This window comes from Narcine bancroftii, chromosome 4 (assembly GCF_036971445.1).
Source record: "Narcine bancroftii isolate sNarBan1 chromosome 4, sNarBan1.hap1, whole genome shotgun sequence".
In the NCBI taxonomy this organism is placed as follows: domain Eukaryota; kingdom Metazoa; phylum Chordata; class Chondrichthyes; order Torpediniformes; family Narcinidae; genus Narcine; species Narcine bancroftii.
In genome coordinates this window covers 120,422,045-120,448,832 of record NC_091472.1, presented here as the reverse complement: position 1 = coordinate 120,448,832, position 26,788 = coordinate 120,422,045, and the positions used below count along the sequence as shown (strand labels likewise).

General features: G+C 41.4%; 2 protein-coding genes across 8 annotated transcripts in view; one reads left to right on the top strand and one right to left on the bottom strand.

Moving 5' to 3' along the window:
• pi4kab (phosphatidylinositol 4-kinase, catalytic, alpha b) overlaps nt 1–26,788 on the bottom strand; it is a 162,684-nt gene that overhangs the window by 92,094 nt on the left and 43,802 nt on the right. For all 4 annotated transcript variants that reach the window (XM_069932626.1, XM_069932623.1, XM_069932624.1 and 1 more), the window contains exon 19: nt 20,491–20,541. In XM_069932626.1, coding sequence (XP_069788727.1) covers nt 20,491–20,541 — 51 coding nt within the window. The remainder of the gene's footprint in view (nt 1–20,490; nt 20,542–26,788) is intronic.
• Nucleotides 6,625–19,744, top strand: serpind1 (serpin peptidase inhibitor, clade D (heparin cofactor), member 1). 4 transcript variants are annotated; one of them, XM_069932627.1, is made up of 6 exons: nt 6,625–6,735; nt 11,752–11,866; nt 12,157–13,077; nt 15,396–15,669; nt 16,817–16,964; nt 17,715–19,744. In XM_069932627.1, exons 1-6 carry the CDS (start codon nt 6,625–6,627, stop codon nt 17,904–17,906), a joined length of 1,761 nt encoding a protein of 586 aa, XP_069788728.1. In that variant the 3' UTR covers nt 17,907–19,744. The 4 variants fall into 4 exon arrangements, with proteins under 4 accessions (XP_069788728.1, XP_069788730.1, XP_069788729.1 ...); XM_069932628.1 differs by lacking the exon at nt 6,625–6,735 and adding an exon at nt 9,812–9,907; XM_069932629.1 differs by lacking the exon at nt 11,752–11,866 and having other exon boundaries at nt 6,627–6,735.

Sequence of the window (26,788 nt, the reverse complement as noted above, 5' to 3'; positions counted from 1 at the left end):
TGTGATGGGGTTTGAAGTTTTGATGCCAACTAGACACTGTGGTCTTTCAGTCAAGGTTCAAGATCCAGTTGCAGAGAGAGGTTCTGAGTCGCAGTGAGGACAGCTTATTCATGAGCCTCTGAGGTATGATTATATTGAACATTAAGTTGAAGTCAATGAACAACAGCCTGGTGTATGAGTGTGTCCAGATGGAGAGGAGGGTCAAAGCTATTGAATTGTCTATGGATTTGTATGGCCAATGGGCAAACTGGAATGGGTCCATTTGGCACAGAACTAGGTCAAGCAGTCTAAACGGTCCATGCCCTAGCAATACCCATCCTTGGTTCCTCCCCAATTAATTAAGAAATTGTTATTTATTTCAGAATTCATTAAACAATGCTACAAGTGACAAGCCTGTTCATCATCTCAACATTCTCACTGCCCATTCTATTCTCTCTCTTAACCTTCTACTTCCTGTTCAAAAATGCATCATTTACTGGCCGTGCTTGGGTCAAACTGCAAAATTGAATACACTGTAGTGGCCCATTATCTGGCAAGCGAACTAACGTGGTGAGTGCAGAAAGCCTTCACTGGCCAGGAGCTTGCACGGTGGGATCCACAACCAATCAAAGGCTAGCTAGCCAGTGATGCCATATTTGCCCGCAGCAGTGGGAATACCAGACCCAGTGGCAGGAAGCTGGGTCAATAAATGCAGTGCTGGGGAAACCAATACATTAGTCTCGTCTTCACTAACACCCGTGTATTGTTCTTCTCTTGCTCTGCAGTAGTGCCTCACTACACTGGTGACCTCGACTGGTCCAAATGGAATTTGGATTCAAAGATGACTGACCCATCTTCTTTCCACACAGTTTCGTTAAAACTGCCAATGTTCTGAACATCACAACCACTGGTGTGGTTCAAACAGGCCGAAGCTCAATTTTAACTGCAGATCTCCACCATTTCTACGAAGTTCTACTACATGGTGAGCTCACTAGCCAGGACACTGCAGCAAGGGTCGTTGATTTTCTACAACAGCCTCCAGAACAGGGCAAATATGAGGCCATAAAAAAGCTATTAACCCGCACTTTTGGACTCTCAATGCGTGACCGCGCTGCCAGTTTGCTGCACATGGACAGCCTGGGGAACAGGACACTATCTGTCCTCGCGTGCTGACTTTGGTTGAGGGACACAAGCCTCACCTGCTCTTTGAGCAGATTTTTCTGGAGAACAGCCCAAGGACATCAGATTGCTGCTGGCTGACGAGGACTTTAGCAACTCCCAGAGAGTAAAGTAAGACAACGACGCAGCAGTAGAGCAAGTCGGTAGGCCCATCACGTAGCGACCAACAAGGCTGCATCCGACGACGGAAAGGCAACTGAACTCTCCTAATGCACAATATGGTTTCCACTACCAACAATGGAGTATGGAGGACCGGCGATGCCACACCCCCTCCACATTTCATGGAAATGCCACGGCCAGCCGTCATTACTGGGCACGGCGGCTGACCAGCCAGATAGCTTCTTATACATCTGTGACACACTCTCAAGTCACGTTTCCTGGTGGGCATGGGTGCGGAGGTCAGTGAACAGCAGCAGCATCTGGACTTTAGGCAACCGCACCATCCCACTCTGTTTCAGCCACAGTTGCTTCACATGGTCCTTCATGCTGGCAGCAGTGGCACAACCACTCCTGGGCGCAGAATTTCTCTGGGAGCACTGCCTACTGGTAGACCTGAAAGGATGGCGGTTGATATATGCCAAGACATTTTCCCTGGGCGAGGCAAAACTACCAGCACCCCCAACTTGATTCAATCACCCTCTCAAGCAATGAGTTCACCTGCATCCTAGCAGAATTCTCCTCCATAGTGGCACCACCGTTCACCTCAACCGAGCCCAAACACATTCTCACAGAGGAACCTCCGATTCATGCCACCTTCCTCCAGTAAAACTCAAACTCGTCAAGGAAGAGTTCAAGAGATTGATGAGATGGGGATCGTGCAGAGCTCCAACATCCTTTAGGCCTCACCACTGCACATGGTGCCCAAGGCAGCAGGAGGTTGGAGGCCACGCAGAGACGACTGCCATCTGAATGAGGCCATGTCAGACCGATATCTTGTACAGATATGACAGCAAATCTCGCATATTCTCCAAAGACTTGTCTGGGGCTATCACCAGATCCCAGTCCACCCAGACAACATCCCAAAGACTGCCCTCATCACCCCGTTTGAGGGCACTCAAAAGACGCAGTCCAGATGTTCCAGAGGTTGATGGACATGGTGGGATGAGATCTCAAGTTCACATTCATCTACCTGGATGACATCCTAGTCACCAGCTGTGACCGCAAGGTAAACACAGCCCACCTGCAACAGTTATGCACCTGCCTGAGCAATTTTGGCCTAACAATCAATCCGGGCAAATGCCAGTTCGGGGAAGGGCCAACAAGAAATCAACAGCATGATCAACTTCTACCACCATTACATACCAGCAGCAGCCTGCATCATGTGCCCCATGTTCATGTCAATGGCGGGGAAGAAAGAAATTACCTAGGACAAGGAATCATCGGTAGCCTTCGAGAAGGCAAAGGAGGCACTGGGCAATGCCACATTGCTGGTGCACCCCAGGGCAGATGCCCTGACAGCCCTCAAGGTGGGCGCATCCAGAACGGCAGTTGGAGGAGTGCTAGAGCAGTTGGTCGAGGGACAATGGCTGCCACTGGTTTCTTCAGCAGGCACGTTGGACCAACCGAGCTGAAATACAGCGCCGTTGACCAAGAGCTATTGGAATTATGGTTGTTTTTCCAGACTCTTTTGTGTAGTCTTCCAAAGGCGCTATTTGCCTTGGCGAGTCTGTTGTCTATCTCATTGTCAATCCTTGCATCTGATGAAATGGTGCAGCCGAGATAGGTAAACTGGTTGACTGTTTCGAGTTTTGTGTGCCCGATGGAGATGTGGGGGGACTGGTAGTCATGGTGGGGAGCTGGCTGATGGAGGACCTCAGTTTTCTTCAGGCTGACTTCCAGGCCAAACATTTTGGCAGTTTCCGCTCCATTCTCAACACTCATTGGAGCGACTTCATCCCCAACATCGAAGTACTCGAGATGGCAGAGGCCGACAGCATCGAATCCACACTGCTGAAGATCCAACTGCGCTGGGTAGGTCACGTCTCCAGAATGGAGGACCATCGCCTTCCCAAGATCGTGTTATATATGGCGAGCTCTCCACTGGCCACCGAGACAGAGGTGCACCAAAGAAGAGGTACAAGGACTGCCTAAAGAAATCTCTTGGTGCCTGCCACATTGACCACTGCCAGTGGGCTGATTGATATCGCCTCAAACCGTGCATCTTGGCGCCTCACAGTTCGGCGGGCAGCAACCTCCTTTGAAGAAGACTGCAGAGCCCACCTCACTGACAAAAGACAAAGGAGGAAAAACCCAACACCCAACCCCAACCAACCAATTTTTCCTTGCAACCGCTGCAACCATGTCTGCCTGTCCCGCATCGGACTTGTCAGCCACAAACAAGCCTGCAGCTGACGTGGACATTACCCCTCCATAAATCTTCGTCCGCGAAGCCAAGCCAAAGAAGAAAGAAAGAAAGATTGGCATTATTCCTCATGGTCCAACACTTTTGCTACTTTCTGGAAGGAAGACAATTCAAAGTTTTTACTGACCATAATCCACCCACTTTTGCATTTAATAAAGTGTTGGGCCCATGGTCGACTCGGCAGTAGAGGCACCTGACCTATGGGTCAGAATTCACCACCGACATTGAGCACATAGCCAGGAAAACCAGCGTGGTGGCTAATACTTTATCACAACCAATGGTGCAAAACATACAGACCCTGTCCCAGCGAATAGACTATATGGCCCTGCCAGAAGCACAGCAGGCGAACCCAGACATACCAGCATAAAGGACTGTCGCGACTCCACCTGGAAGACATCCCGGTAGGTCCAGGTAACACAATGCTCCTCTGCAATGTATCCACCGGCCACTCCTGGCCTATAGTACCAGTGACCTGGAGGTGACAAATCTTTGATGCGGTACACAACTTGGCACATGTGGCCATCAGGACAACCGCTTGCATGGTAGCCAGCAGGTTCATATGGCACAGCCTCTGGAAGCAGGTCAACCAGTGGGCCAGAACCTGTGTCAGACTTCAAAAGTCCAACAGCACACTACGGCACCTCCCCAGTCATTTGATCCGGCACGAAGAAGGTTCAGCCACATACACATGGACATTATGGAACCACTGCCAGTGTGCACAGTGGTGGAAAGTTGGGTCTATAAAAGCAGGGCTAGGGAGATCAATAAATCAGTTTTGACTTCAATTACAGCCGTGTGTGTTGCTCTTCTCCCGCTCTGCAATAGCACCTCACTACAACACCAGTGGTTGATTTCTGTGAGAGTAATTTAGCAGCCATTGAGAACTGACCAGAACATCAATCTAATTCAAAGAAAAAGCAACTCCCCCCCAAAAAATTAATTAACTGTCCAGCAGCAGTGGAACAACCACCGAGCCAGAAATGTTTGTGAGCACTACACCAGGTCTACAAAGTTTGAGAGCAGATTCCCCAGCAGAAATGCTCAGCGATTCCTGCAAGCTCCTGCTCTACTGTTGAATTCTCTATGGAGTCTGCTAGGAAGTGGCTGGGTTTATGAGTTGGACACAAGTTCCAACCTTGGCAGTACTTAATGGGGTGGTAAATGTGTACAGAAGACCCTCCAAAATCTAGCCACCATCTTACTCTATAGAGGATGTTGCATAACAGAAGATGGTACTACTGCTGAAATCTTTCAATGAACTACATAACCTTATCCCAGTAGTGTTGGGTTTGAGAGGAAAGAATTTGTTGTCATGTTTACAAATACATCTGCTCGATTATCTCCACCCAGCTAACTCCAATTTTATACAGGCCACATGTTGTTGGGTGATCTCCAAAGTCAAGTCAGCGCACCAACTCAAAGTAAATATAACAAGTCACTTTTAAACTACTTTGTATACAAAGTTCATGAAAAACCCTTGCTAGCCTATGGCCTTGAAACTAGTGATAAACAATTAACCCTGAGAGTTGGAACTCAATTTAACAAAAAAAGAGATTTTAAAGAAAAAGCACTTAGAGGCCAAGTGGAAAAATCATACAGTAAAATTCTCAGTATCTGGAATGAAAGCAACCAGCAAACCACCACCATCCCCCCACCCCCCGAGGAAATAAAGTTTAAGATAAATAAGAATTTAAAAAAATGTAATTAAAAGTTTAAAATTGTAAAAGTAAATGTCGTCCGAAGCAACACAATTCCTTGGTGAAGATGAAAGCAAACATTCAACCAGCGGAGCACGCCGGCCATACCCCACCCACAGCAGCTGTTTGAATAAAGTTGAGTTTGAATAAAACGGCAGCGCCCAGGATGAAGATCCGGCCGATCACGCTCACTGCTGGGGTGACTCTCCCAGAGTTTCACCCGATCCCTATCTAGTAAGAGTCTTTATAAGCATATTATTAAAATATTAGTAAGGCTTTACCTGTAAACCTGGGAGAGGGCGGGTTAATTTTAAAGACAGTACAGTTAGCATAAGTTATAATAACACCATCTACAAATTTGCTGACAATACCATGGTAGCTAGTGGGATGTATAAAAAGGGTGATGGGTCAGCATACAGGAGGGAGATTGAAAACTCGGCTGAATGATGCACCAACAACAACCTTGCACTCAATTTCACCAAAATCAAGGAGTTGATTGTTGACTTCAGGAAGAGAAAACCAGAGGTATATGATCCAGTGATCATTGGGGGAAATCAGAGGTAGAGGGGCAAATTTAAGTTATTGATTTTTTTTTTTACTCTCTGTATTGCACAGTTTGTTTATATTTCTTTATTTGTATACTTTTTTTTGCACTACCAATAAATGGTAATTCTGCCTCACCTGCAAGAAAAGGAATCTCAGGATTGTATGTGAGGCCATGTATGTCCCCTAACAATAATCTGAAATCTGAATTACCTGATTAAAGTGAACTTTATATAATTAAGGACTACAATACTGAAATTTTTCGAATTACTGTCTTTTAAACTGTTTATTCTTAACGCAGGTATATCAGTTAGGCATTGTAAGAGTGTACCTCAGGCAACCGGAAAATTCAAATATCTGGCATCCACAATCCCCATATGTGCCAGATAACAGGATCTTACCGTGTACACATTTAATTTTCTTTCACCAACACTAGCAATAGATGTTAACCAGGTATGATCTACAATTTCAATAGCATTTGTTTAGGAATAATGCAAAATCACTTTCTAAATGTTCCTATAGATGCAAACCAAAACTGTTTGTGGGTTGAGGTAATAATTAAATTTAGTATGACTTTGATTACATGCATGCTATTACTGTTGACTTCAATGTGGTTGTATTTTATGGCGAGAAAACAGATTCTTAAAGTTACTTTAAATCCGATAACATCCCATTTTGGTGAACATTAATTAAACATTGAACAAACCCCTAAACTGAGACAATAAGAAACTGCGAAAAATCCAAGGCCCAAATATATCCCAGTACATATGTTATCCACAAACTGAAGTGATTGATTGCAACAGTCTTACCCAACAATGGGATTGCATGTCCTCAAATGTTTAATTTAGGCTTGTTTGCTCTTTCATGAATCAATGCAGAATGATATCAGGACAGATTTTAAAGTGCAAAGTTTGTGAAAAATATACAGCCTGCCAATTCAATAGTACAAGACAGTCTTCGTACCGATGCCTGAAGGTAAGTCCATTGGAGCCTTTATAATCACGATAAATTCAAGAATAGTAATAAAAAAGTCAAAGTATCAATAGTGAATAATGAGTGTTATTGACAGCAGTGTTTCACAACGCATATCATCCTATATGCATTTCTGGAATCTTGCTTACATTTGGTGAGCGGATCTAAGAAAACGTGCACTCTTTCTTTAAAGTAGTGGAATAGGAGAGGTATTTGACAGGAATATAGTTTTGGGAAACTGACAATTTTGTTATTGTGGTGAGGATTTTGTGCAGCATATTTGTTGTACAGATACTCCCAAACTTACGACCATAATTCAGACCGAAGGATCGGTTGCATCTCAGAATGGACAAATGTCGGAATTCCATACATTTGTTAAAAAAATTAAATAAAATTTACGCAGTTTTATGTTGTATTTGACAAACTATAACAGGGATACAGGACACACAAGAGCCAAAATGTGAGTACTTACCTTGTTAGTTTGCGTCTGTAGGCTGGGCACGGCCCTCTTGATTCGTGTGCGCATGCGCAAAACTTCGGTTGGCGCATGCACAGTTCATAAACAGCATGCGCGAGAATTAAGCACACTAATGATATTAAATTTGTGCCCTTAACTCTCGCGCATGCGCCAACCAAACTCCAATAGGTGAACCACGCATGTACCAACTGATGACTCGCGCACAGGAATCAAGAGGGCCGTGCCCAGCCTATGGACACCGACCAACAAGTACGCACATTTTGGCTCTTACGTGCCCTGTATCTCTGTTATAATTTGTCAAATACAACATAAACAGTATAAATTTTATATTTTTTCTTTATTTTTTTTAAACAAATTTTCAGACTTGTGTCCGGATGAATGCAAATCGCATAGGTCACAAGTCAGGGAGTACCTGTACTACAAATGTGACTTGATTTTTCTCTTCAGGAGCAATTGACTAATTACCCTGTTAGACTGTGGTTCTCGGCCTCTACTTAACCAGATAAGCAGACCACCAGAGGATTGGAGGGATGGGCCTGAAGAGCTCAAGCACTTCTCCAAACCAACGATTAAGGATTTCTTTGGATGGGGACATTTTATTCAGAATTTTCATTTTGATAAAATATTTACATTATTTCACATATTACTTGTTTTTTCTAACAGTAATACTCATTTTCGCTTCAGACCACCTATGGCAAACCCATGGGCCACAGACTGATTATTACTTCTCTAACAGCTCCCAGTCAGTTTTTTTAAATAATGGTTGTCTTTCACACCTCGACGTAAAAATAGTCTTTGAAATCTGTTTGATAAATTGTTTCATCTTTCATTTTATGCAGCACACACTAGCTAAGAGAGAACTGGGTATCAAGAACTCCTGGTAGGCAGGTCAAGCAGACTTAAAATTGACTGTGGCTTTAAGGTCACAAAGAACAATTCCAGCCAATATTTTTGGCTAACGGACAAAGACATAAATGAAGTAACTTTTGCAAACAAAAAATTTTGCCCTTAAATTACAATCGAGGGAAAAACAGATATTCTCATTAAAACAAACCGTAACAGAAGGAACTAAAAGGAAATGGCCAACATTGTCTTTAATGCAAGATTTTTTATTGGTGAATAAAAGCTGGTAATTTCCTTTTTTCCCCCCCCCACTTTCAATCATTAATTTTAGCTCATCTGATTCAAGCTTGGTATGTTTCATACCTCAACGTAAAAATAATCTTTGAAATCTGTTTGATAAACTGTTTCATCTTTCATTTTATGCGCAAGTTAATATGTACATCATGAACAATTATGCATTTAGTAATGGTAGGACAATATAAATAGCAATGAGAAGTGATTAAAAATGAAAGATGAAATAAAAACTGAGATAAACAACAAGTTTTCAGGTACACTGTTCACTTCTCCAGGCAAACCACAAATAAATTGGGAAGTCTTTGGTATACCTTGATAATAAGAGAACCCAAGCCAATATGAGAAACAAAAGAAGAATAAGAATGAGTTGCGATTCATTATTTACAATGCTGGTTTGGGGAACAAGATTGAAAAGCACCATAAAATTCCTTTTTTTTGTACAAATTAAATGGTTTTTGATATATACACCTCTTGTGGTGAACCTTAGTTAATTGCACATTGAAAGATGACAATGTAAATGAACATCACACACATGATGGAATCTGGCTTCAACCCACGACTCATATCAGTTCAGTTCAGATTGATGCAACCCGTAGAAAGTAGTGATTGATCACCAGCACCATTTTTCCCCTCTCAGATGAGAATGCTATCAATATGCCCAGCTGATATTTAGCAATCTTTTATTTTCCAAATGTCATTTAACAAATTTCAGTATTCTACAGTAAAGTCAAAGTTCATCCATGTGACTGGATGCCAGTAAAACCTCAAGGGCCTAATTGACCTGCTCCTGTTCCCATAGTAAAATTTCCTGCAGTTTACTCAACGTCTGCAGATTTTGTGTTTTGCAATCCAATAATAGTACAGTAAAAGCCCTGTTATCCAGAATTCATGCAACTGACAACCTCAAGCTGCTGGTTAAAAAGGAAAATAAATTTAAAAAAAAACTCAGAATAAATAAAAATTAAAATTAAAGTTTAAAATTGTAAAAGTAATTGTTCTCTACAGAAACAAACATTGGAGATGAGAGCAAATATTCAGCCAGTAGAGTGCTTTGGTCATGCTTTGCTCGTAGCAGATCCTTGAATAAAGTTTAAATCAAGTTGTGTTTGAATAAAATGGTGTCAACCAAGATGAAGAGCTGGTTGATGCCACTCACTATTGGGGTGACTTTCTTAAAGTGAACCTTATCATAGTTTAGAAAGAATCTTTACCTTTATTAGTATATTATTAAATATATTACCAAGGTTTCATCTGCAAACTTTTGTGGGGGGGGGGGGGTTGTTAATTATCTATAACATTATTGTTCATCTTTCAGTCAGATCCGTGGAGGGGGAGGAACTTGCAGATGTAACAATGGTTAAATATTTTCAAAGAATGTTTCTGAAGTAAAATGCTTTAAGGTTTATATATTTATGCAAGTGAAGTTTGTTCAGTGTCAGTACAGTATAGTATTTTTGTCTTTTATATGGTTGATTCTTAATGCAGATATATTTTTTAGGCATTGAAAGAGTGAGTCTCAAGCAACCAGAAAACTCACTTATCCTGCATCTACCAATTCCCGTAGGTGCCAGATACCAGTGGTGTTATGATCCTTCTCTTAAGGACTGCGTTCCATTCTCCAGGTTTAATCAACTTCAGAGCTGTTCTCACGATGCCTTTCACACCAATGGTTCCGAGATGTATTTTCTCACATCCGCAATGTTCCATTTCCCAAACATCTGTTCTCACTCCCCCACCTTCCCTTCAGAGCAAGGACAGGGACTCAGAAACTCCCTGGTTCACTTACCCACCTCCAATATACATTCCCCTTCCCTTGGCACTTTCTCATACAACCACAGGACACTCAACACTTGCCCTTTTATCTCCACTTTCCACAGTCCACGTACCCATACACTACATCCTGATGAAGCAACAGCTCAGTTAGACTCCTTCCTATCTATGGTACTGCAAATGGTCCACACAATGTGGCATCCTCTGCCCTGGAGAAATAAGATACAGATCCGGGTATCTGCTTTGCAAATTCCTGTTTAATTCTCCTTCCAAATCCCACTTGGACCTCTCAGTCTTTAGTATGTGATACTGTTCCAAAACAAGTCTAGAGGTACAACTCATTTTCCATTTTTCTTGTAACAGCACTTGGGACTCAACACTCTCAGATACAGAGGCTTTCCAGTTCATGAATCATAACAGAAGTAATTAGTTCAGATGCAAAATCAATGACTTACAATGTTGACAGCTTTTCTCTTTCACACAGGCTACCTGACCTGCTGGGTATTTCTAGCCACTTTTTTTAATTACAGATGTCCAGCAGCTCAGGGTTCTACATCTCACAGCTATGGCACATTATATATTTTTTTTCCTTATCCTCCAGATCTGCTATGAACAACAAGATCCCATTGCTTCTTGGCCTTTTGGCTGAGATCTAGTGTAGAATAACAAGATCCCACTTTCTCACTGCCATACTTCATTCAATATCGCCTGGCCTCCATTTTACTTGGAAATTTTTGCTCTCTCCACACTCTCTAATCCCTGCAACTTAATCAGTTTGCCGATGAAGTATCAGTCTGATGCATTAACTACATTTTTCTCTCTCCACAAATGCTGCCTATGATGCTGAGCATTTACAGAGTGTTCTTTGTTTCAGATTTTCAGCTTCTGCAGCAGTTCGCTTTTTCAGTGTCCCTTGGCTGGTTTCTCACCTGTACCGGCATGTCTTTCTCGTTCCCCGTTTCATTTGACTCAGTAGCTTCTCTGCCCATTAAGTTTTCACATTTACATTTAAAATTTTCAGCTAAAAGCACAACATAAATAATTAGATTCATTTAAGGCCTCAATGCTTCTCTTTTTCTGGGAAAAAAAAACAATGAATTGGAATGAAGAAATGTACTTTCTCTCACATAGCTGTATATACTTCCTGAAGATTTTAGAACCAAAAACAAAAGGTCCAACAAGCATGTAACAAGCCAAATGTCACATCTTTCTCAACAATGCCTCCTTTTGGCATCACCTCAATAAAGATTTTCTTCAATTACAGTACAACTCCAATTATCTGAAATGGTCAGGACCAGGCCTATTTCGGATATATGATTTTTTTCGGAGAACTGGTCATTGTTATAAAATCAGCCCAGTAGCAACAGCAAATCACTGGTAACAGTGTTTAAAACAACACCAAACAACAAGGGAAGGCTTTTTAAAGCATTAAAATAAAGTTTAATTCTCACCAAAAAATTGCTTCCCCACCGAGGCCCCGCTCGTGCTGGGAGCACGAGGTCCGCTCCTGTCAGCACCGGCAGCCCAACATCCCTGGTCAGTTAAGACTCCAAAATAAATTTTGGATAAATGAGGATTTGGAGAATCAGAGTTGTACGGTAATAACTGCAAGTTAAACTTTTTCTTTCCTTCAGAGAGTACTTGGGTGGACAAGTGGAGTGACATGGATAATGGCAATAAGGTTTTGTGTACAAAATGCATGCAGGTATAAAATGCATCTCATCAAGATTTTAATAACTAAAATAAAAGGTGAATTTTAATCACAATAACTAAACATCACTGCTTAGATTTCAAACAAATAATTATATTCTCCACTGTAATTATAATCATATAACATGTTAAAACATTGATATTAAACCTTTGAACAGCTTTGAATTAAAAAAAAACACTGGAAAGATATCTACAAATATCACAGGTGTTGCAAATTTAAACAGTCTATTCTTAGAGCAACAAATTAAGTATTTTCTAACCTACATCTTGTCTGTGACAATTTTCATTATTTTGCTGAATGTTTAATATCTTCCATTTGACACCAATAGAAACAAGTCTCTACAGAATGAGGTTCCTGTTCCTCACATCGGTTATTTTCCTTCTCCCATTACCCACATTTTGTGGAATTAAGCCTCTAGCTGTACACTTCGACCTTGAGCCAACAGATAGACAACTAAAGGTGCGAAATAATGTGGGCAATGAAGATTTCCACACAGAAAGTATCCAACTACAATTACATGAGGAAAACACCTTAACACAAGATCTTCTCCAAGATATAGATGATGACTACCTAGATTTTGATGCATTATTTGCCGAAGAGGATGATGATTACATCGATGAAATTGATGAGATAGAAGGCTCACTAGAAATGGATACAGAACTTAAACCTTTAGACCCTGCAGCCAAAAGAGCTAAATTACTTAAGCAATTTCATGGCAAAACCAGGATTCAACGCTTGAACATTGTCAATGCAAACTTTGCTTTAGATCTTTACAGAAGCATCAGGAATGAAGTTGATCCGCTCGATAACATATTACTAGCTCCTGTTGGCATCTCAATCACACTGGGAATGGTTTCTCTGGGTGCAAGACAAGAAACACATCAGCAACTATTCCACACCCTCGGCTTTGAAGATTTTGTCAATGCAAGTGCGAAATATGACACAATGACTGTTCATAATCTCTTCCGCAGGCTTACCCATCGCCTCTTTCGTCACAACTTTGGCTACACTCTCAGGGGTGTTAATGGCCTATTTGTACGGCAGGACTCCCAAATTCTGAGCAACTTCACACGTGATATGAAAACCTATTACTTCGCTGAGCCACAGTCAGTCAACTTTTCTGACCCTATTCTGATTAGTAAAATCAACAATCGCATTTTTAAGCTCACCAAAGGAATGATTAAAGAAGCTGTACAAATGATTGATCCAGGGACTCTTATCATGATTCTGAACAGCTTGTACTTGAAAGGTAAATTAATTTAGTTACATTTTCAGAAGGCTGGTGTCCAAAACAAGAGCTGATGGTTGCTGTCTTGTGTGTTAGCATGGATTGAAGTGCTTTGAAGAGAGGTGGAATAAATGGGTCTTTATGGAGTGTCCCGAGAATCAGTTTCAATCCCCAATTATTTATTACTTTTATTCATGTCCTTGAGGAGGGTGTTGAGTGCAAGATATGGGTGTTTGCCAATGACACAAGAATAGATGGGAGGATAAATAGAGATGAGGACATTTGGACTTTGCCACAGGATATAGATAGGTTAAGTGAGTGAGATGATACTTGGCAAATGAAGTTTAATGTGGTAAAGTGTGAGCTCAGAGGAATTTAGAACCATAGAACACTAAAGCACAGAAAAAAGCCCATTCGGCCCTTCTAGTCTGTGATGAACACCACTCCACTAATTCCATTGACCTGTTCCAATTCCATAAACCTCCAGACCTTTCCCATCCAAGTATCTATCCAATCTATTATTAAAACACAAGATCGAGCCCGCATTCACCACAGCAGATGGTAGCCCATTCCACACTCCCACCACTCTTGAGTGAGAACTTACCGCTAATGTTCCCGCTAAACCTCTCCTCTTTCAGTTGAAAACTATGACCTCTTGTATTTATCTCCCCCAATCTAAGCGGAAAAAGCCAACTCGCATCCATTCTGTCTATTCATCTCATAATCTTGTAAACTTCTATCAAATCTCCCCGTATTCTTCTTCGCTCCAAAGAATAAAGTCCTAACCTGTTTAATCTTTCCCTGCAACTCAACTCCTCTAACTAACTCAACTTATAGGAAGACTATAATTTAAATGAAGATCGCAGATGACCAATGTGCAATGAACTTCAGAAGATTAGCAAGCAGGTGCAACAGAATGGCAAGTGCCACATCCAGAGTTCAGAGTTTAGAACTGAGGAAATTTTGTTATTATTGTTTGGGTCAATGCCAAGGCCATAGTGTGTACTATTTTGGTCCCCATATTTAAGAAGGGATAGGTAGAGAATCCCATGATGGTAAAAGTTCAGAAATGAAAATCCAACTTGATACTAATTCTCCCAGACTCTGCTCTCAGGTACAGTACTTAGATCTCTTCACCAGGAAACAGTGCAGAGATTACTCTGAGAAAAAAAACCAATGTCTTCTCCAAACTCTCTTTCAGGTAAGATCAAGGATTATGAACCAAATCCCACCTCTCATTAGGCCACAGTTTCATTTCTTACACTAACACTGGTTTTCTTGCTGATCAGCTCCATGTCACTCCACTCAGACTGCAGTAAGATGAACACCTGTCTCACTTCACTTGCTGGTAACAACATCTATACTGACTATCCAGTCTACTCTTTGCAAACCATTCCCCAAGTATTGTCAAGGTTAAAGGTCACACATTTCCATTTTGGGGGAAACTCTTCAATTCCAACAAAATTCAGTTTACCATCAGTTTCGGGAACAGAATCTTTGCACAAGCCAGGGACACCTGGATTCACATTGGAAACAGTCCGAAAGATAAAACAATAATTCCAGGAATGAGGAACCTGTCCTAGAACCTGCATTAAAGACATTGGAATGTTGGTCTTAAGAATGAGAGGTGATCTTACTGAAATATACAAGATCCTATGGTCACAACAGGATAGATGCCATGATGATTCCACTAGTGAGAGAATATGAAGGGAGAACTTGGCAACAAGAGAAGGGGGCAGTAATATGAAACTCTGGTGCATTGGAACTCTTTCCTCACAGAGGGTGGTGAATCTCTGGACTTTTTAAAAAGTAGATAAATATTTGAAAGATCAGTGAACTGAGAGTCAAGGGGAGAAGGAAAGACCAGAATTAGATCAGCCATGATCATAAGGAATGGTGTTTGATTGCTTGGTTCAATTAATTCAAACAGTCAACAAAAGGCTCAAAGAGCATAATGATATCCTTCATTTCATTGGATCACAAAAAAATTGGTGTAATAAAGCACCCCGAGGTTGCGCTTGTACAAGGTTGCAAGGTTGTTTATCTTGTACAAGGAACACTAGGGAAAAAAACCAAAACATTTTTAACTTTCAGGTAGGCAATTCCAGATTACAAAGGTTCCATTAATTTTTCCAATTAATTACCCTCGGAATACTCTTCACAGACAATAGATAAAACATTATTTGGAGAAATAATATCAAAACTTTTAAATTATGCAATATTCAAAACTTAGGACCCAACATGTTAATTTTTGAAAACCCAAAATCTTGAGCACAAATGAATGTGCCACTTCTTTCAAGTGACATTGCCAGATTTATTTTCTCTCTCTGGTCAAACAGGAATTTGGCATACCAAATTTCCTACCGAAAGGACATATAGAAGGACTTTCTGGTTGAATGAAAAGGATTCTGTAAAAGTGCCGATGATGCAAACCAAGGGGAATTTCCGAACAGCCGTGGACCACCAACTCGAATGTGACATTCTCCAGCTACCATATGTGGGGAACATCAGTATGCTGGTCGTGGTACCTCGGAGATTCTCTGGTATGAAGACCATTGAAATGCAGCTGACATCAGAGGTGGTGATGTCCTGGTTAAACAATATGTCTAACAGGTACACTGTGCCTCCATCAATGCATGTTTTGCATTTAAGAGCTCAGAAGTCGAAGAGAGATGAAATTCAAACTTTTAAAAATTACATAAATAATGTTAAAAGATTTGATGAAAAGAGATCTAGATTTAAGTGATTTACACCATATTGCCCTCTGCAATCACCTTTTATTTAAAAAAAACCTTTAAATCATTATTTCTAATGAATGTAGGCAGAGCATGGCTAACATTCTTGAGTCACTCTGAAGAACACAAGTGATCAGCTGCAGTCTTTAGCCACTGCCCTTGTAGTGGAGGTATTTCAGGTGATGCAGTTTCCTAAGCATTGTTGTTCCTCATCGCTCCTACAATGACGTGTCGGTCCTCACCCTCATCCTCAGAGTGAAGCAAAACGTAAACATGAGGAAAAAACACCACATTCCTCCTGGACACCCTTAATGGCATAAACATTGCTTTTTCTAATTTTAGTTGACTCCCTTAGCCCATCCGATTCGGATAATTTTTTTTTCTTTTTTTTTTTCGGAGAACTGGTCATTGTTATCAGCCCAGTAGCAACAGCAAATCACTGGTAACAGTGTTTAAATCAACACCAAACAACAAGGGAAGGCTTTTAAAGCATTAAAATAAGGTTTAATTCTCACCAAAAAAATGCTTCCCCACCGAGGCCCCGCTCACGCTGGGAGCACAGTCTGCTTTATTTAGCCCTTGAAATAACCGTAATGGGGTGGGGGGGCTTAGTCCCATCTCCACTTGCCTGAAATGGGAATGACCATGCCACAACTGTTGTTCCTTACCATGAGGAGAAAGATATTAAAATTAAAATTCTTTAAAAATCACCCATACTCGGCTTTTTCAGGCTGCCATCTGAATTAACACTAACAATTAATATCATAAAATCAGTTACCTCAAGTGCCCAACCCAATAGTAATTTTTGTGAGCTTCAATTGTATAATATTGTGAATAGTTATCATCTTATATATATTTATTGTCTCTTTGTTTAATTCAGTTAGTTTACTATTACACAGTAGGTTTTTTTTTTAAAGGATGTAACTGTTCAGCTGCAGCAAAAATGTTGGTGTATATCTACAATCTACAATGTGTATGACAATAAAGTCATTATTATAAAATCTCTCTTTATATTTAAACACCAGAACATTTAAAGTGATGCTTCCGAGATTCAACTTGGTAAAGCAGTACGACCTGGTGCAATACTTCCAGACTTTAGGACTATTGCTGCCTTTCCAACAAACAGCAGACTTTACTGGAATATCAACTCGACAGAATCTCGGCATCAACCTGGTAGGAGATTGTTTTATACTTATCCACCTAAGCACAAATGTACAGATTAAACAGCAGCATAGCACAGTGGCAGAATGCAATTATACTTATAGGTACAGCATGTGGTAAAGAAGGCAAATTACATGATGCCATCAATGCAAGATTCTTGCTACGATAGCTGCATCAATGGAAAGATTTGCCATCGTACTCAACAAAGCAGCAGAAATGCATACAAGAATCTTCTGTTATGTACACACTAAAGATGCCACTCAGTATGTGAGTTCAAGTCTTCCTCTGGATACTTGAGTACAATTACGGAGGGTGACATAAAAGTGCAATGCTGAGGCAAGTTAATAGCATCTTTCAGTTAAAATAAGGTTCCATTTGCATTATAATGTCCCATGCTACTACTTCTAAGCGTATTATCCCTGCCGTCCTGGTATATGTTTATCCTTTATAAATCATAATAATATTGTTATTGTTTGCAGGCTCAACTCAAAAGAGCTAGGCTCCTGCTGGGGGAAAATACATTTCCTTCATCAATTGGAGACATCTTTCTGCTTGCAAAGTTCTCCAGAATCTCCTGAGGCAGTGAAATGTGTTAAAAACTATATAATTTTTCTTTCTTCCAAACAGTTTATTCTCCAGAACTTTGCAATGTTAGTATATGGTCTGGTGCAGACCAACTCCAAATTCATTTCAGTCAGAGTAAAAGTTCATTGATGAACTGCTTGTAAATGACTTAATCATTTTTGTTTCAACATTTTTCAGTTCAAACACCAAGGATCAATCACAGTGAACGAAGAGGGAACTACAGCTGCATCCGTGACCACTGTAGGCTTTATGCCTCTCTCCTCGCAGAATGAATTTGCTGTCAAGAAACCCTTCTTGTTCCTCATATATGAGCACCGCACCCAATGCCTGCTGTACATGGGCAGGGTGACAAACCCACTGAAGAACTAACAACCAACAGATTCAAATTGTTTAACTGACAAAAAACAGGCAAAATTTGAGATGAAAATCAAAATTAAATGTGGTGACCACATGTAATGGAATGTAGTCAGAAGTAAAACAAAAATCTGCAGACACTGTGGTTGAATTAAAAACACAAACCTGGAGAAACTCAGCAGGTCAAATGGTTCAAACCATTTCAGTTCAGTGTTACACTCCCACACTCATGTCTGTCCATGGCCTTGTGTACTATCCCATCAAGACCATCCGAAAATTGGAGGAACAGCACCTGATTTTCCATCTGGGCATTCCCCAGCCAGAAGGCATTAACATCAACTTTTATGGCTTCTGCTAATCCGCTCTCCTCTTCTCCCTCCCTTTTCCCATTCCAGTTCTCATCCCTCCCTTCACCTAGCCATCCCTCCTCCCCTTGACCTCTGCGGTCCGCTTCCTCCCTTCTCCACCTATCACCTTCTGCCAACATTTTCCCATATCTCGATGAAGGGCTCAAGCCGAAACGTCAGTTATGTATTTCGACCTTTGCTAATATAAAGGACACTGCTCGACCTGCTGGGTTTCTCCAGCTTTACTGTAGTGGAATGTAGCACCAAGCAGAGGAGCATTATTTCGCAGAAGGAGCTGTTAAGCCAAATTTTAAGCAGCATGTCCTAGTCCAGCCATTCCTAACAGGGGCTCTATGCCCCTCCTCTCTGTGAACCCCCCTACTGTAGGGGGGTTCACAGCACATTTAAGTAAAAGCCTTTTTTTTCACCTTGCATAACATCAATATTTTTTTTTAAATGTAATCGGTAGGAGAGAAGTATGGAAGAAACCAAAATATGACTGTTTCACAGGGAAGGGAGCCCATAAACTTTCAGTGGAGTCCTTGGGAGGCCATAGCGAAAAAGAGGTTGAGAATAACTGTCCTTGTCCATCAACAATTTTTTTTTTATATATATATATATATAAGATTGTCCTTGCATCCAATTAATTCCAGGATAGTAGCTTGAATTTTTCCTCATCTTAACATATTATTGAGTTTAATCTCAATATTGTGTATGTAACATGAATTCATAGTCCCTTGAAGCACAGGAAGTATTGGATTGTTGGTGGTCCTGTTCTTGGAACAGTACAATTCCATTCTTTGAATATGCAACTAAAACACAATATTTCTGAAAGAACATATACATAAACCTCCTCTCTCAGCATAAAATAGCTGTTGACAGTCTGTCATAAATGCAATCCAAGTACTGTGAAGATCCAACCAAATATTCAGGAGGCAATTTCACTTTAGATTCAAGCTTTGGTTTTAAGATATGATCTGTCAAGTGTTTAGGATCATAGAACCATAGAATATTACTGCACAGTAACAGGCCCTTTCAGCCCTTCTCGTCAGTGCAAAGTTAAAACTGCTTTGCAAGGAAATTAAACTTGAAACAAATTCACGCAAAGACATGAATTCTATTATCTCAAATTTTTTTTAGTGCTGAAAGCTTTCCTCACTAAACTGGTTTAGACAATCAGAAGCAAAAAAAAACTACCCAGTGTTTGCAGGATGAGAAAGAATTGTTAACTTTTCAGGTCAGAACCCTTCATCAAGATTTGTTGAAAGGTCTCAACTCGAAATGCTGACCATTCTTTTCCTCCCACTGATGCTGCTCAATTCACCGAGTTCCTCCAGCAGACAGTGTTTTTGCTTCAGCTTCCAGCATCTGCAGTCTCTTGTATCACCAACTGTACAATCAGAAGTTTGTTCATTACGCAAGTAAATAACTGGAAAAATTGCAACAAAAAAGTGAATCTTGCTCTTCAGTTGTTTTGCAAGAATAAAAATTACATTCTATTTAAAACGCACACCATCATTTCTGCAAATAGTTGAATGGGCCAGCACCAATTACAGAATTTAGAACATTACTTCAGCAGCTTGCCCTGAGGGCATGAAAGCACAAGCAACATCCATTGCTCCAGGTTACAAATAGAAGACATTTAATGTATCAGTAAGTCCATAGAAATTACATTTCTTGATCAGACTAGTCAGTAGCAGCGATGTTGTGATGGTAATAGAGTCATGCAGCACAGAACAGGCCCTTCAACCCAACACATCCATGTTGGCATTCTAGGTTACCCCAATTTGCCTGCATTTGATGCATATCCTTCTGAGCCCCTCCTATTCAAAAATCCATCCAAGTGTATTTTAAACGATGTAATTGTGCTCACTTCTGCAGTTCCCTTTGGCAGTTCTTTCCAGAAGAGATCCTCTCATAAGCCCTCTCAAATACAGTTTCTCCTTTATTATTCCAAGTCCATCAATGTTATTGAAAAAAGGGGCAATAAAAAGGGCTGTTTTATAGTATTTTAAAGTATTCTAATTGTTATAACAATTGAAATTAAATACATCTCCTTAAATCTGTCCAAAGGACAGATAGTTTATAAATATTATCACAATTCAGAGATGTGCAGTGCTTATCAGTGTATATTGATATGCCTTCCATAAATTTCTATTCCATGAGAATCTTCATGGTACAGAAGGGACTACCCACCCATCAGGTTCATGCTATTATTTACTTTGGTAGAAGATGTTCAAGGAGCTACTTACCACTGCAATGACTGGAATAAGAACTCCCAAATTTCCTGCGCTACTGGAAGCCTGAAGCAAAAAGAATTCAATTACTGATGCTACTCAAAACTCTTTGGACATTATCAACAATATTCAGCTTCAGTTTCAAATAGAGCGTCATAAGCATTCTTAAAACATCAGCAACAAAGTTTATTTGAATGTCCTAGGCAATTATTACATATTTCTCTCTAATTCTCACCAGCTATGCAAACATCTTAAAATAAAATCATATTTCTGACCACAATAAATTTATCTAGTAGTTGGGATGTAAAATAGCCATCCATTTTTAAAAAAAAGAATTCAATAAGTAATACCAAAGGCAGTTTTAATTTGAAGATGGCATTGAAATAAGCAACTTGTAAATTCAGCTGAAATAGTTAATGAAATGTGTTACCAGTGCATGGAGATCACACCAATAATATCAGATATTTAATTTTCACTGAAACTAATTTTGACTTCAGCCAGTTACATCTCCATGAACTAATTATTCCTTTTTGCCAAGTTAAACCATACAGCACAGAAAAGAAGCACTTCAGTCCTTCTAATCTGTGCCAAACTATTTTTCTGCCAAGTGCCACTGACCTATACCCAGACCATATCCGTCCACAACCTTCCTGTCCACGTACCTATCTAATTTTTTCTTGAATGTCAAAACTGAGCATACACTTACCAAATCCAAAATATTAAATCTACCAAAACCCCAAATTTAACTCGTCTTGCAGGTTGCTGGGCATTATTCTGGCAATTTTCCTTCAAAAAAATGACCCACCAAAAATATCTACAAAAGTTGGAATTACCAGAGAGAAAATTAAACTTTTTTTCTAAAATCATCACAAATCAAAATCAAAAGTAAAAAAAAAAACTGTTTGAAGTTTGAATTGGTTCCATGAGACAAATACAGTATTGAGCAACATTTAGGACATTGACAATGAAATACATGTGTTGTAAACAAGAAACAGTGTACATTGCAAAATAGATGAATTGCAGAGAAATGTGCTACATAACTGAATTCCAGCCACTAGGCAACTGAAGCAGAGCCAGAGATTGGGAAAAACTATGCATGAGGCCAAAGCTTGAACTAAAATAGTCTCAGTAGGAAGACAAATGAAGGACAGAGCAAAATTAACATGGCCAGGTCATATTATGGAGGTGTCCACCTTGACTCAGTGACAACATTTTTGTCACATCACAAAATCGTCAATTCAAGCCCCAAGCCACAGACTTGATCCTTTGATTCAGCCCAACTCTTTGATACTGTATCAAGGGGGTTACTATATTTCATATTTTCCCTCCCAACCGTGATAATTTTAGAATGAGCAAGGGAGTTCTCCTGCTGGCCTTGTTAATATTAATGCCTCAGCCAACACAACAAGGAAAAGCACACAATCTGACCATATGTTAGCGGTTGCTTTTGGATCTTAATTTGCCCAGACTGGCTGTTGCCTTTCACTACAATGCATCCTGAAAGAACAAATAAACACAACTCTCTCCCAAATCAGTGTGACAAACTCAGTCATTCATCACTGCATATATAAACTGCTCCCCCCCCCCCCCCACCCCAACTTCCCAAAGGATGGTCTGAATTGTTGCAAAACTTATTCCTCCAGTATGCAGTCAGTGTTATCTTAATGAATATTGAAAAATGTTTTAAAAATGCCTTGATTCTTTGCATCAGAAAGGTCACTTTTTAAAAAAAAAATTCGATTAGGTGTTTAGGAAGGACAATAATCACAAATTACACATCCGTCGAGCAAATCAGTCGAGAAATTCTACGAGTTTCTAACTGGGAGGGTTTGTTGAAATCTTATGACATAATATTAAAGCAAAAGATCACTCCGTTTTCATGATCACACAGATTGTGACACCAGGCAATTTACCCAACTTAGTATTTATTTAGTCTTTCAGGGCACTTGGGCCTAAAAAGTAACTCAAAATCTATTATTCCTTTTTGAATTGCCTCACTGGCAAGTAAGGGGTGACTATTCTCCACTTCTTCTTTCTTCTTTGGCTTGGCTTCGCGGACGAAGATTTATGGAGGGGGTAAAAGTCCACGTCAGCTGCAGGCTCGTTTGTGGCTGACAAGTCCGATGCGGGACAGGCAGACACGGTTGCAGCGGCTGCAGGGGAAAATTGGTTGGTTGGGGCTATAAATACACAAAATATGCATTTTAATTGTGATAATTTCCACAATGTAAACAAATTATTTTGAATACTATTTCTGTGTTAAACTTGAAGTAATTACTCTTGGTTTCACTTGTTTGGAAGGATGCCAATATTTCAACTTTCAAATTCCTTGTACTTATTGGCGAAACAAAACTAAAAATCAAGATATTATTCTAGGAAATCATGGGGAAAAAAACAGCACAAATGAACTTAGTATTTTGAAACTAAAATTTTGAACACATCCAGCAGTTTATAGGGAAAGGATCGGATTATATTTATTTTTATAGTCACATGATCGAGATGGTCTGTCAAGTCAACATGTCAAACTTAGAATTTCTCACATGCCAAAAAGTGACAGTGAAGGAATGCTGCATTGTTGCAGATGTACCTTTATGATTAAAGAAAGAAATTGCCTACATTAGAATAATTTCATTTTGAAGCTATCATTCATTGTGCAAAGTCTGATGGGATGCTCCCAAAGGCCATTAAAACGTACCTGGTTATTGAACTAAAACTTAACATTTCAAGAACAACATCCAGCATTAACAAGTTGCAAATCACATAGATCTTGAATAACAGACGAATAGATTTGTTTCTGTCATAACCTGACTCTAGGTAGAATATAGAACACTACGTCACCACAACAGCAAATGTAATTTCACAGCAAAGCAGGTTCTGAGAAAATATGACATATACGTGATCAGGACAGCTTTATAGAAGGTAAGTATATCCCCCAATAGCAGATTGCTCAAGAAACAGGAAATAAAGATATAAAGCAAAAAGTTACTGGCACTCAAAATTCCTTATAGGCTTAAAGGTAAGGGTAGGATGTTGTTTCTCTGACCAGGTGTCGAGAAACCCCATGGTTTTTCAAGGTGAAAGTCTGGTTATTCAAAGTATGGATGAGGAGGAATGTCTTCTTTCAGAAGGAGTGAATCTTTGGAGTTTTTAATTTAAGAGGGCTGAAAAGGCTTGGACTACGAGTATACTCTGTAATGTGTCGAATGACTCAAAGACTTGTTGACTCAAACCAAGGTTTTTATTAACAAAAGATTGGAGCATAGTACATCAAGGTCGATCAGTCCAGACAGGATGTCATAGTTAAAGGAAGAGAGTTTGATTCTCCACCTGGCAATTTTGTCGTTTTTGATCTTACCCTGCTGGTTGTAGCTAAACATGAATGAGACCGCACGTTGGTCAGCAGTATTAAGCGCCTGCCAGTGAGGTAGTGTTTCCAACGATGTACGGCCTCCACAATGGCCTGGGCCTCCCTCTTGACAGAGGAGTGTCGGCTTTCTGGGCTGTGGATGGTCCTGGAAAAGAACGCGACAGGCCTGCCAGCCTGGTTTAAAGTGGCTGCCAGTGCAAAGTTGGAAGCATCGCTCTCTACTGTGGCGATGTCTGACTTAATGCAGTCGAAGGCCACTCTGGCTTCCACTGACAAAGGGAAGGAGGTGGACTTAATGAGTGGCTGTGCCTTGTCAGTCTACTCTGGGACCCATTGGGTGTAATAGGAAAAAAACCCAGGCAGTGTTTGAGTGCCTTCTGGGTTTGGGGCGGTGGAAGATCCATGAGAGGGCGCATGCAGTCAGGATCTGGCTTTACCATCTCGTTTTCCACCACGCAATCTAGAATTGCGAGGCGAGTGGTCCAAAAGACACACTTCTCAAAATTATAGGTTAGATTCAGCCGTTTCGCAGTTTGGAAGCATTTCTCAAGGTTGGCGTCATGGTCTTGCGGGTCATGGCCACAGATGGTGACATTGTCCAGATATGGGAATTTAGCTATTAGGCCATTCTCGTCTACTATCTGGTCCATTTCCCACTGGAAGACCACGACACCATTAGTGACCCAAAAGGAAACACTGAGGAATTGGTACAAATGCCCGTTCACTTCGAAGGTCGTGAAGGGGGGACCTCTGGATGCATGGGGAGCTGGTGGTAGGCTGATTGAAGATCGATGGTGAAAAACACATGGAATTGGTCATCTGATTCACCACGTCCGTGATTCGTGGAAGAGAGTAAGCGTCCAAGAGCGTGGAGCGGTTGACCATTTGGCTGCAGTCAACCACCATCCGCAGCTTCTCCCCATTCTTCATGACTACTACCTGTGCCCTCCAGGGACTTGCACAGGGTTCAATTATGCCTTCGTCCAGCAGTCTGTGCATCTCACTTTTAATGAATTTCCTGTCCCCGAAGCTGTACTGTCGGCTTTTGGTGGCAATCTGTTTCCAGCCAGGAGCGAGGTTGGCAAAGAATGTTGGAGGATCGACTCGGAGAGTGGAGAGACTACAAGTGGAGCACCGGGGTGCGGAGACTAGCGTGGGCTGTCGCTGGCAGGAGGTCTCCAGGGTGGAGTGGTGGCAGACAGAGAGCGGGGAGTGGGGGACCCCCCGTAATGCAGTGACACAGATTTAAAATGGCATTGAAAATCCAACCCCAACAATACAGAAGCACCCAGTTAAGACAGGACAAGTAACTTAAAATCCGTAAATTTGATATCCTAAATTTTCAAAGTCACCACACAATAACCCTTGATGCCCGTTGAGTGGGCTCTTGTGGTCAGTGAAATCTTCTTGTCAGTCGGGTAGACTGCAAGCGCACATCGTTGGACCAGTTCTGGGTGAATGAAGCTCTCCGTCGAACCTGAATCAAAGACAGTTTAGCATATTGATTGTTCACCTTGACGGTTTCCATGGCTTTAGCTAAGGGATATGGTTGGCTTTGATTCAATGTCACCGATGCAATGAACGAGGCAGGGAGGAGAGTTGCCTGTGTTGGTGTCTCCAAAGGCTGACGTGATGATGTCACGTGTCGCTGGGATGGCCTTCCAATGGAGCCTCGCGTCACTGGAGCGGGGGCGGAGTGTCGTGGTGCCTTGGCCTGTTGCACGCTACACTTGAGCGGTGACGTCATCGGAGTATGCGACCGTTGGGGTCTTCCGATGCAGAGACTCGACTGGAGTCAGCAGCAAGCTACGGAGGCACTCATGGTGCAGGCAGTCCGTCGGGGCCTGCCGGCGCAGAGGTTCCATTGGATGGAGGGGCCGAGTTGGACAGCAGCATCACAGCAGCGGGTGCAGCCAGCAGCATAGGGGTTGATGGTAGTTGCATGCCATCAGAGAGCAGCGTCAGAGCGTCGAGGGTGGAGCATTGTGAGGGAAGCGCCTTATGCGCATTGTGCTTGCATCGTGATGTCAAGCGTTGCCGTGCAATCATTTCCTCGCTCTCATTGGATGAGAGTTCCGAGGTTGAGTAGTTTGAATTTGGGGAAGCCGGTTGGGCTTACACGAGGCACTGTGCTTTGCGGTGGCAATTTTGGACTGGCAGACTTTTGCAAAGTAATCATTCTTTTTGCACTTCTGGCACCGGGCCATCCTTGCAGGGCACAGGGATTGACTGTTTCTCTCCATCCCACAGAAGGAACACTTCAGGGCCACATCAGGTAGTGTGGCATCAGCGAGGCCATCGACTGGGGCGTGGGGAGGCCGAATTATAAGCAGGCGTTCTACTCATGTCGTAATGGTGGGCCCAGCCTGGTGTGTAGGCATCCATGCTTAGGGCTACAGTCTCCATCGTTTCAGCAACCTGTACAGTCTCCACAAGACTGTCTCCCCCGTGCTCTAACAGTCATTGCCTCATTTCGTTAGATCGAATCCCAGCCACATAAGCGTCCCGTATGAGGTCATTAGTGATCCCCGCTGCAGTTTTTTCAGTGCACGCACATGCTCGACCCAGTAAGTTTAGTGCCTGGAGGTAGGCTCAGTAGGACTCACCTGGCTGCTGTCTCCTGGTCACCAGCACGTGCCTGGCATATACCTTATTCATAGGTCACTCGTAGAGTTCTTTTAGCGCATTCATGGCTGCTGTGTAGGAGGTCGCGTCCTGGATGTTTTCATAGCCCTCGTGGACACCATGGACATTAGAACCAACAGTTTATTGGCGTCTTCCTCCATGACGGGGATGTGCCTGAAATCAATCTGAGCAGTAGCTGACTACGGGTCGATGCTGATGCATTCTGGTTGCAGCATTCGTTACATCCATGGAAAAATTTGTTAATAAAATTGTACCATGTCAAATGACTCAAAGACTTGTTGACTCAAACCAAGGCTTTTA

What these genes read in the sequence shown, in the direction of transcription:
- serpind1 (XM_069932627.1), top strand. Translation starts at nt 6,625, where the DNA reads ATGAATCAATGCAGAATGATATCAGGACAGATTTTAAAGTGCAAAGTT. An exon ending in TTTAATAACTAAAATAAAAG is followed by an intron (nt 11,867 to 12,156) that starts GTGAATTTTAAT and finishes TGACACCAATAG; the next exon opens with AAACAAGTCTCTACAGAATG. An exon ending in AGAATCTCGGCATCAACCTG is followed by an intron (nt 16,965 to 17,714) that starts GTAGGAGATTGT and finishes AACATTTTTCAG; the next exon opens with TTCAAACACCAAGGATCAAT.